Genomic DNA, 11716 nt, shown 5'->3' with positions numbered 1-11716 from the left:
TTGAAAAATGTGAACTTTAACAAAAACTACCTTGGCTTATCTAAGGGTTCATAAATCTAAGTGATACTTCAATACAAGTACAGTAGACCTATTTGGATATTATCGGAAACAAGAAATGCGACAATTTCTTATAATATAATATTTGGTTTACGCTTCTAATTATTTACTAAACAATATACATGTAACTTAACTAATGTTAGATTACAACATAACTTGCGTATTAACTTTATTTTTGAAGTCCTCAAAAACGCTCAATACTTTAATCTATCCTGTGTCAATAACAGTCGCAGAATTTGTTTGTTGTTATTTGTCCCTGTCATCCAAGTGTCAAAAGTCAAAACATCCTTGTAAAATTAGTACCTACGGTTAAACTACTTAGGTACTACAAGCCTATACTAATTTATAAACGAATCGTAGTCGTAGAACTCTGAGGCACGTTTTAGTTATAACCAAATTTTTCATATTTATTTTCCACCTGCAATGGCAAATGATCCACTGGATGAATTAACTCAATTTCTAAAACCAGACTCCAGAATCGACCTGAAACATATTTCACTTGACCATTTATTAGGATTATCTGGAACAGAAGAAGGTATTAATATTTTATTAAAGAAAGAGGAAATACTTAAATGTATTATTGATTTAACGAACGATAAAGTCGAGGAGATTAGCAAAAATGCGCTTCTATTGCTGGTCAATATCACGGCAAACTCGAAAGGCGTATTGGAGGTAATAAAATACAAACCTGGTGGTAAAACAAATATTATAGAACTTTTTATAGGTTATGTCCAAGACCAACATAAAAAAAATGCTGATGCTGTCTGCATGATACTTTCAAATATAACTCGGGTAGATAAGGCACTAGAGATAACAATAGACACATTTTTACCTCACTTAAATGGTATATTAAACGCTTTCGTGAACTTAGACTACAACAAAACAGGTTCTAATTTGAATTATCTAGCACCCCTGTGTAGCAACTTAAGTTGTAACCCTCGTGTAAGAAAGTGGCTGTTGAAAACAAACCAGCCTGTTCCATTAATACAACTTCTCCCTTTCTGTAATTTCAACATTTCTAGTATCAGAAGAGGAGGTGCCATTGGTATTATACGAAATATTTCATTGGATACTTCATATCATGAATGCTTACTGTCAACTGAGTTGGATTTGTTAACCTACCTATTAACACCTATAATGGGTAATGAAGAGTACTCAGATGATGAAATGGATTCCCTTCCAATTGCTTTACAGTATTTACCTACTGAAAAACAACGTGATCCAGATATTGATATACGCAAAATGGTTTTAGAAACACTAAATCTACTTTGTGCTACAAAGTGTGGGAGAGAAATTTTGAGAAATAATGGAGTATATTATGTGTTACGGGAATACCATAAGTGGGAAAAGGACCCAAAAACAAGGCTTGCATGTGAAAATGTTGTGGATATTTTAATTCAAAAGGAAGAGGAAGTAGGAGCAGATGATTTATCTAAAGTGGAAGTACCAGCCAAATATGATGACAAGTTTCAAAAAATGGATGAAGATTATGTAAATAGTGGATGATAGAAAATATATTATTGTTTTTATCTTTAACTATTTCTTTTATTTTAAGATTTTTCTTACACATATTTTAGTACAGATAGAACTTTGTGACTGATCTTTGACATAGCTGATAAAGTTCTCTAAAACATTCCTCAGAAGTAGAATTAGGATACATGTCTTAAATTTCTGATATATTATAAGTGCTACATTTTTTTTGTCGCCAATATAGATATTGTGAAACACTAATATGGAATAAATTTACCATTTCTGATGGTTTTATACTGTAGAATCCTTACTTATGCAACATAAGGATCTTACAATATATGGATGATACAATTTTGATAAGAAATATTAATCAAAATCAACTTTGCTAAACATAATACATCAATATGCAACACTCGAGTTTAAAAAAAAACATTATTAAGTATTTATTAACACAAATTTGGTCCTACATATAGATATAATATTAATCTTGTTTAAACATGTAGTATCTATGAAAAATCAATCTATTATATCAATTATTTCAGAATAAACTTACAATTATTCCCCATTTTGTGGGAATCTTTTGATTAACTTTTGGAAAGAGTCAATGTATGAGATTTTAAACCACATATCAGTTTTCTTCTTGGACCTTTTTATGAATCTTTATTTAATCTAAAAAAAGAAGGCTGAAGTAAGTCTATCAAATAAATTTAAAAATATGTTTTATAATATTTATCTTCTGTTCTAACAATACTAACAGAAAAGAAAGAGATTTACCCCCTTATTTATTAAAACTAGTCTAATTGCACCATGTTAGTTAAAGTTCTTACCACAGCATTAATATAAATTGATAGAAAATACAGAGACAATTTTTTTATAATTAATAAGGGAGTAAATGGATATTTATCCATGATTCATTATCTGTAATCTCTTTTCTGTTCTTAATGTTAGAAATGGAAAAATTATATGTTGCTTTAGTATAACTGAATTACAGTGAATCCTAATTGTAATATTTCAATATGTTATTCAAACCTTATATATTACATTTATTTGACAGCTAGATATATACAACACTATTTAATTATTTGTTGGTGGTGGTTTATATGTCTTAATCTTTTCCATACGAGCCTTTCTTCGTTCTGATGGTGTGGCTCCCATGAGTTTTGTAATTACATGGGGTGCCTTGGATTCTCCGGGTTTGTATGATGAGGCTACCTCCTAAAAACCAATGATATATTAATACAGTAAATAATTTTTTTTGTACACTGTTTAAAACAACTTTACAAAATTTTGAGCATACAAATGAAAGTAACCTACTTCTAAATCCGACATTAGAGACAGGGTTTCACTCATGATAAAACATTAGAAGTCTAAGAAGTCAGAGATAACTGAAGTTTACTAATATCCAACCACTCATTAGTAAAGGATATGATAGCTTACATTTTGAGATAGTTAAAAATACTTACATCATCCCAGGACTCTTCGCATTGTATATTTGTTGTGCCAACAACTGTGACTGGGACATAAGAATTATCATCAAAATTATATAACTGGTTGTCTAGCATTCCACGACGCATACATGAGTTTACATGGTGCTGAAAAATTCAATAAATTGTTTTAACCTACTCTTATTATATTTTATATTTATTCAGTGTCCACATGGTTTAGATGTAGATTTATTGACCTTAGCTTGTTATTTGATCAGTTGATACTTCTTATATACAGAAACAGCTATTATTCTAATACTGTATTTAAAATGATACTCACATCTATCTCCGGACTATTCACTATGTGTGTAGAATCAAATGGACATACTAATTTTATAACATTAGGATATTGCTTTTTACATTTTTGTAAGTGTACATGCATTCTATACGATTCGATTTGATGTGCCATATTAAATGGACAGGCCAACAATCTGTGTGGATCAGCAGACATTTCTGTAAGAAAATTTTTAAATCTGCAAGGTTTATGAATATTTCAAAGGTACCTTAAATTTTGATGTACTTATAAGAAGAATTAACAATATAAAGGAGGTCTTCATAGTGTGAATTTAAGAGTTAGGGACTAAAGTTTTAAAGTCTACAATAAAATTTTAAAATCACATAAAGCAAAATCTAATAATGGTTTCAGAGTGTAATTTTGCAAATAACAATGTCAGTATAACACTGCCAGTTTCATAACTTTAAAATTAATTAAAAAAATATTCAGGTTAGGTTTTGTGAGTACTTTAGTGTAAACATTATTGTAAATTCAGACAATCATGCAAAACACCTTAAAAATTGCTACAGGTTGTACAAAATAGTATCATAAAATTATACCTATATAATATTAAATATAAGGAAAAATGGGTGCTTTACTTTAAAGTATACATCAGTATACATCTAAGAACATTAAATTTGAAAATACCACAGGAAATTAAAAAACCCTTTAAAAGATTATATTATGCAAAATTACCAATAAGCAGGGAATTGGAAGTTGTACTAATGTACAAAAATCACTTCTTTTCAACTGGATTAACCGATCACTTTCGAGCTGGTGCATAAATATGTAATATAATCAACGCAGTACAAATTGCAAAGTTGACGGTGGACCAAATACCAATGCCAAAGAGAGAAAAAAACTAATATAAAAACACGGTTTTCACCGCTTATAGATTCAAATCATGTTTTTTTTTAATGGCTACAGTGCCACAGACCAAAGTATGGAAACGGAATCTTTTTTTGCATCTATAGGTACAACATACAAAAAACGTTATGGCATTTTTTTATAATGCAAGGGTATATGTGTAGTATGCTGTATGCATATTATCGTAACAGTAAAATGTAATTAACTAAAAAACCTGATGCCTTATGCCTTTCACAATAACGATCTTTTTGGATGGTACTTTGGAAAATCGGGTCGATTTGTTACGGTCCACACACATCCATCGGAACCAGCTGAAAAAAAAAATTGCCATCCTTACTCAAAATCATTTCTGAATTCTGATTTCAAAATTCAAATATCAATATTTAACTTTTTAAGGTCAAGAACAATCAAGAAGATTTAAGATTAAGAGCAAAAACAAACTTTCAAGTTTAGATTCTATGTACGTGTATCACTGGAGCATAGAGTACTTGATTCTTTACAAGACTTGAGATTTAAAGAGAATTTTGAATTCGTATAGGTAATGTAGTCTCTCAAATGTAAGCCACTTTTAGTTTTCATTTCTGTATGCTTAATTTTTCTTTTTCAGATATAGTTAATGTAAAATAAACCAGATACAGTCTTAAATAGAGCAGAAATGGAGAGATTAGATGAACCTGTTCAACTATTAGAAGGAATAACCATTAGGTATTTACAAAGGGACTTTTTTTACATCAAATAGTTAATACTTGTTAAAAACAGTTTATCTTAATTATACTTATTTGATGTAAACAATGAGTTGATCTCTCAAATAATAAACTAAAAATAGTTTAGTTACACTTTTAACTAAAGGTATCTTTTGTCTTTTTGTCAAATAGTGTTTATCCTGTGATGAAAATATGTTTAAAGATTAGTTAAGTTAAAACGGTTTATAATTAAAAAAAATTTGGGATGGTATACAGCGATTGTAGGTTGGCTAGTATTGATATTTAGAAGTACTTTTTGTTTTATTTTCTCTTAAAGTATTAACTAAACATCTCCATTAAAATCTTGCCAATTTTATTGCTGAGACTTTATGCCATAGGTGAATAGGGATTTATGAGGTAAAGTTATTACTTAATATATAACATTATTTAATAGCTTAATTTTTTTTCAGTGATTTCCTGAAATCACCTGTAGAATTTAGCTTGAATGTTGAACACAATAAGTTGAAAAATGTAGAATATGATGATGATTTTGATGATATTTTTGAAAGTGAGAGGTAAGTCTTATAATCTCTTGATTTAACTCTAGGTTAAATGATTTAACTCTAACCATTTCATGTAACATATAGGGAATGCTAAGTCTAACAGATGTATGAATTATTCTATGATTGTGTTAAAAATAGAAAATTGGGACACAAAATAGCATATGTATTTATGTCATTACTTAGTCAACTTATTTGTTCTGTCTTGCTAAGTAGTCAGTACTTGTATTTAATAAGCCTTAGTCTGAGCTTTGACAGTTTAGAGAAGCTCGGTAAGTGCAACAGATGTGTTTTTGTTTTATGTTGTGATAGTTCACACAGTCTACTTCGGTCCTAAAGTTGTTTTGATTTAAGATACTAATTATGACCTCTATAGCCTTTAAGCTTACCATACTATATTATAAATGTTAACAATAGTTCCAGTGACTCTGAAGACATTGTGCAGATATTAGAAGAATCAACAACAAAAATGTTTCTGTCATGCCCGGAATACCATTCATTTAAGGATTTAGCTACAAAGATGATAGATTGCGTATCATCTGGAGATGTTAAAATGCTTATCTTGGAAGAAGGTTGGTTTTTAACACATATAACTATATGAGTATATGAGTATCTCTAAGGGTCTTAGCCTCAGATTGCATCCTTTTTTTGTATACATCAGTCATTAATGCCTGACACATGTCATGGATTTTCAAGTATCATATTTGAGAGTGAGACATAATGTCAAAAGTAAAATAATTTATTTGATCTGGAGCAATTAGTAATTCCCAATAGCTTATGTATGTCACCGTAAAATTGTAAACACCGTTAGATTGTAATCTATCTTGCGAGATTGTAAACTGTCGAAAGATTGTGAACTCAACGTACTGCTTACAATTTAACGTATTACTAATTAACGGTCTACTATAAAGCCGCCCAATCAGGGACAACCTTCGGACAGTTGACAATTTTAGATTGTAATTTGACAGTTTCACTTCGATAGAGTACAATCTACCGAATAATAATACGTTAAATTGTAAGCAGTACGCTGAGAATCACAATCTTTCGACAGTTTATAATCTCGCGGGATAGATTACAATCTAACGGTATTTACAATCTTTAGGTGCAGAGTAGCCCTAGTAATCTTTATCATTTTGTTTTTGGTTAAGGTAGTTTTAGCAACCTTTTGTCATCCGCCATTGAAAATCTAAAAGGTTAGGCCCTATTGGTCTAGTGCTATTTATTTACAGGTGAGGGACCATTAGTGCCTGTAGATGCAGAAGTGTCAATACATTATGCTGCATATTGGGAAAAAGCAAAGATACCCTTTGACTCAACTATTACTATAAATCGTGGGGAACCAAAGGTATATATGTTTATTTGTAGTATTTTGATATTATCTCTGAAATATCATAAATTTTGTAATAATAAAGTAATACTTACCGCTAAATATACGTATTTCTAAATTCAAACCCAAGTTTTTGAAGTTTAACTGCTTTTGGCGCGTTAAGGAAAAATGATGAGAGTAAATTTTTATGATCCGCGCACACACCGTCACAAAAAACAGACACCCTGAAGTTAGCTATAATCAAAATTTTAGGTTTTTCTATTGTTAGTTTCATTTTTTCTACAAACGTAGAATGCAATTTTTGAAAAGATTTTTATCTTGATACGCCACAGAAAAAACGTGTGTACTTATGTACACGCGTTAGAAGTTATACTATCTAAAAAATACACCAATAGAAAAAATTTACTCTCATAATTTTTCCCTAACGCGCCAAAAAAAGTATAACTTTTTTTATCATGTATATATTTATATTATATAATAATAGTCTATCCAATGCCCAATTTGCTATCCCTACAGACTTTGGGTCAGACAGATGTTTGTGTAGATGATGGTTGACCTGTGCTTATCAAACAAACAAAGAATTGTTTCATTAAGAATTTGTCATTCTCTCTTGTAAACAAATTAATACAATTTCAGGTAGTAAGACTATCAAAAGATGGCATAATACCCGGCTTGGAGATAGGCTTGACAGCTGTGAAAGGGCCTACAGCCCGTTTTCTACTATTGATACAGCCTGCTCTAGCGTGGGGCCCTCAAGGGATTTTACCACGAATAAAGCCCGAACCAGCGCTTTTCGTCGTAAACTTACTTTCTGTCAATGATATTCAGGCTCCGATACGGTATGTTGTTATCTTATTTTGATTCCAATTTTTACATTTATTCTAAAGTAACCTTTTGTAATTCTGCATAGCATGTTGATCTAGTGGTTTTAAGAGTCCATCCCTTAACTATGGTGCGTTTGAATCACCTGGCTTTGGAATGGAATTTTATTTCCATGTGTGTAATGGCTTGCTCCTACAGTGAAGATTTTTTTTTTAATAGAACAGAGGGCAGGAGCCTCACCTGATGTTAAGTGATACCGCCGCCCATGGACACTCTCAGTGCCAGAGGGTCGCGAGTGCGTTGCCGGCCTTTCAACAATGATATGATAAACATTGAGGAAATTGCAAGTCTCAAACCAAAAAATAGAGACAAAAGTCTGATCATCTACTTCGTCTATAAAGAATAATCTAAGAAACATATGCAATATGAGTCCAAGGCCTATTTAGGGTTGTAGCCCCACTGAATTGTTATTATTATTAATACTGCCTTGGTACATGCATATTATATTTTATATTAAAATTAATACCAGTGCATCTCCAAAAGGCGTTGCATAGCAGTGTTGAGGTCTCTCAAAGAGTCCCCATAACTTAGTGGCTTCCTTTTTGACATAACTATAATTAGAAGCCATTTATTTCCTTTGTGATATGAGTAATGAGCAAATTAATTTTCTATCTTTTTCGTTGATATACCAAATGTGTTAACTTAAGACTAGGTAATATTTTTCAACATCAAGCCGCAGTTCAAAAAAAGTCTTATGATAGCTTTGTCTGGTACAAATCTATGACTAACACAATTTCATTTTAACTTGCCTATTTTTGATATTTGGTAAAAGAAAAACTACTGCAAACTTAAAATATATATAAAAAAAAAAAAAAAAAATAAATCAGTGGCGCTACAACCTCTTTAGGTCTTGGCCTCAGATTTCTGAATCTGTTTCATGATCATTATTAAATCTAATAGGCAAGGAGGTGATCGGCCTCCAGTGCCTGACACACGCCGTCGACTTTATGGGTCTGACATGTTGGTTTCCTCACGATGTTTCCTTCACCGTTCGAACAAATGTTAAATGCGCACATAGAAAGAAAGTCCATTGGTGCACAGCCAGGGATCGAACCTACAACCTCAACCTCTACTCCTAAATAATTCTGGATTCCTTAGAAGCAGATTCACTATATTGTTATTAAAAAAAAAAAATTATTTCCTTGTATTCTTTATTACAGGTTCAACGATTTACCATTAGAGGAACAAAGAAAATATGAAGTCACTATACGAACAGTTACATCCCTTCACACCCAAGCAAAAAACGATTATGCTAAGAAAAAATTTAATAAGTGTATAAAACATTATCAACAATCCATCTGTGTACTAAATTTATCTGTGGTTAAGAACAGTGAAGAAGAAGCAGAAATACGTAGACTAAAGGTCAATACGTTCATTAATTTGGCCGTCTGCTATTATAAAACCAATAAACCAAAAAGTATTATAAAAATGTGTGAAAGCATAGACTATATTTCAGATATAGATAAGCATTGCAAAGCGTTATTTTATTTTGGGAGAGCATATGAGATGTTAGGTAATATGGATAACGCCTTAAAGTACTACGAAAAAGCTTTAAATTTAGAACCTAAAAACCGGGAGATTGGCAAAGCGTTGCATAATTTAGATAAATACAATAAAAACTCCGCGGTGAGTGAGAAGGCGTTCTGTCACAATGTATTCAAGGTCGCGCCTGCAAAAAAAGTTTATGACGTTGACATTGACTTCCAGAATACAGTGCGTGACATGTGTCAAAATTTGGCGGGAACGGAGAGTTTTACGAAATTCGAATTGCCGAATAATTTTAAGAGTGCAGAATTAGAATTTATGAAGGATCTGTGTTCGGAATTCAAAGATATGTTTGTACAAGTGGATGGTGAGGGAAAGAAGAAAAAAATCTATGTTATAAAGAAGGGATGTGTATAAATTCCATAGATAATATTGTCAAATCTGCTAACAGGGTTCCTAAATGTAAATGTTACTTTGGTTATAAGAGAAATATAAAGATAAGTAATTAATGTATGATTTTTATTTTCGACTATTTGTAGCTAGGATCTTGTTGCGTCAATACTGTTTTTTACCTGAGATTATACAGAAGTCCTTAATTATCTATGCGTCATTACTATACTTGTGTATTTAAAATCCGAAAAACAATATTTTTTGTCAATGCCATTTGATTAAAAAAATTGTTTTGGAAAAGAGCCAAGCCAAGTGTTGTTAGTCTGAGTCTGGTAGAATGGTAGATTGAATTAATTTATCAAAGAAAAAACTTGAATTAATGTCAAAGAAAAAAAATACTGCATAAACAAATAATTATAATTGCATAAGTTGAAATAAAATTATGCAATAGCTTCACCGCGGCAGTCCCCGAGTGTAACACATTTTTTTTTAATTACCTACTTGAAATCAAAAATTTTACAATACCTGTAGAGCATTTTTAAATTTACTCATGTCGGACATTCTACGTAAATATGTCGGAAAAATTTGTAACGTCATATTTTCTAGTATAATTGTACGCATACACGTTGTTTAAGAACTTATTAGTAAATAAATATAGCCTAAAGTCTAAAATATCGAATGTCTAATATAAAAAAATCAAATAAGGAATTCTGAGATTAGCGCCTTTAACCAAACTTCATTATATTATGTACTACTAGATAGAGATATGTGGTCTTCGACCAAATGTCAATTAGTGGATTAAAATTAATCAAATGATGCGACCATTTAAATTTACTGGGTGGCAAAAAGTCGTGGATCAAACGCAAAGAATGAGGTCATCAGCTGCAGAAAATTGTTTTACGGCAGGTCTCTAAGCTCAACCCCTGCAGAGTTATAATTTATTTTGCGTTTTTATAAGAAAATTGACTTTTGGAAGTTATACTTCTTTAGGCGCGTTATGAAAAATTGATGAGAGTGAAATTTTACGATGCGCGCGCACCGTGACACAAAATTATCAGTATGAAGTTGCCCACGGAAGATGCTACGGCATTGTACATAATTCAAAAACAACATTAATAATAGAATTTATGTTACACTTAATATAAGAGAATAATAATAAATATTTATTCATTTAATTTTTCAAATGTCAACTGAACTTTATTGATTATTTAATTGTAATTAATTATTTGCATGCAATCAAAAACTATTTTTAATAATGCCAAAGAAGTATAACTTCTTACGCGCGTACATAAGTACACACACCCTTTTTTTTACTTATTCTTATTAAAGTTCGAAAATATCTACATTCTGTATCTTTTTACGTACCTACGAGTACGTTATGGGTTTAAAGCGCACCTTTGACCATCATGATTTGAAGATTTTCCAGACGTGGTTTGAATTCTTATGAATATTAATCTTTGGTTTAAAGACTTTATTTCTAAAAAAAAAGACATAAATGTCATTTACATGAGAATAATATTTAAGATTAACATTACATTATCATCGTTCTTAAAATAATCACAATAAAAATAAATTCTTTCGTTGATATTTCTAATTCTAATTTCCAAATCTTCATAGGTGAAACTGTCAAAGTTTTATTTTAATTACATACTTAGGGTCTGTTTCACAATGTACAGATAAGTTCTAAATTAGCTATTTATTACTTATTGGTAGGATAAACACTATTGTTGCGTTTCACGACTGTCAGATAGCGCTATTCGTCACATAAAGTCCATCATAAGTACCTAATGAGTACGATAAATGTCAAATAGCACAATTTATCTTCCAAATAATTTATGTGTTACATAGCTATTTGCTACTTTATACATACATTGTGAAACAGACCCTTATTCTACTATAGGTACTTATTTATTGGCTCGCGGAACTGCCACGCAAGCTGCAAACCTCACATTTTGCCTCGACATGTTTCTGACCTTGGAAAGTTTTCCAGTTTTAATTGAATGTTAAAGGTCCAGGAGATTACTTTGGCATGTATTGCCATTACGGATTTTTTAATTTTCAAAGGTGAAGTTTAATTTGACAAAGTATTGGCACTCGGCGCAGCCACTTGAACTGCGAAAGAGCGAAGCTGAACTTTCAGCTCGACTTGAGGATTTCTCGAACGCTGAAGTCGATATCAAGTGTATTTATATATTTATTTCAATTGCGGATTTTAAAACTTTACTTAGGAGATCGTT

The 11716-nt window shown here is 31.2% G+C and overlaps 3 protein-coding genes across 5 annotated transcripts; 2 read left to right on the top strand and 1 right to left on the bottom strand.

Moving 5' to 3' along the window:
* The first annotated feature begins 348 nt into the window (after window positions 1-348).
* On the top strand, window positions 349-1593 carry LOC125061315 (protein HGH1 homolog). The gene has a single exon (XM_047666699.1). The coding sequence runs from the start codon at window positions 481-483 to the stop codon at window positions 1561-1563; it is 1083 nt and encodes a 360-aa protein (XP_047522655.1). The 5' UTR covers window positions 349-480; the 3' UTR covers window positions 1564-1593.
* Window positions 1594-2407: 814 nt separating this feature from the next.
* LOC125061328 (gametocyte-specific factor 1-like) lies at window positions 2408-4186 on the bottom strand. Its single transcript, XM_047666720.1, has 4 exons — window positions 3982-4186; window positions 3292-3464; window positions 2991-3119; window positions 2408-2742 (listed from the first exon to the last, which is right to left on the bottom strand). The coding sequence occupies exons 2-4, from the start codon at window positions 3460-3462 to the stop codon at window positions 2602-2604; spliced, it is 441 nt and encodes a 146-aa protein (XP_047522676.1). The 5' UTR covers window positions 3463-3464; window positions 3982-4186; the 3' UTR covers window positions 2408-2601.
* A 161-nt stretch (window positions 4187-4347) lies between these two features.
* On the top strand, window positions 4348-9598 carry LOC125061307 (inactive peptidyl-prolyl cis-trans isomerase shutdown-like). Of its 3 annotated transcripts, none has more exons than XM_047666686.1 (7): window positions 4348-4612; window positions 4760-4857; window positions 5306-5410; window positions 5813-5967; window positions 6625-6740; window positions 7359-7561; window positions 8765-9598. In XM_047666686.1, the coding sequence occupies exons 2-7, from the start codon at window positions 4808-4810 to the stop codon at window positions 9504-9506; spliced, it is 1371 nt and encodes a 456-aa protein (XP_047522642.1). In that variant the 5' UTR covers window positions 4348-4612; window positions 4760-4807; the 3' UTR covers window positions 9507-9598. The 3 variants fall into 3 exon arrangements, with proteins under 3 accessions (XP_047522642.1, XP_047522640.1, XP_047522641.1); XM_047666684.1 differs by having other exon boundaries at window positions 4349-4690; XM_047666685.1 differs by having other exon boundaries at window positions 4349-4693; window positions 4755-4857.
* Window positions 9599-11716: the final 2118 nt, after the last annotated feature.

This window comes from Pieris napi, chromosome 23, assembly GCF_905475465.1.
Source record: "Pieris napi chromosome 23, ilPieNapi1.2, whole genome shotgun sequence".
Taxonomy (NCBI): Eukaryota; Metazoa; Arthropoda; class Insecta; order Lepidoptera; family Pieridae; genus Pieris; species Pieris napi.
This window is presented reverse-complemented; position numbering and strand designations above follow the sequence as displayed.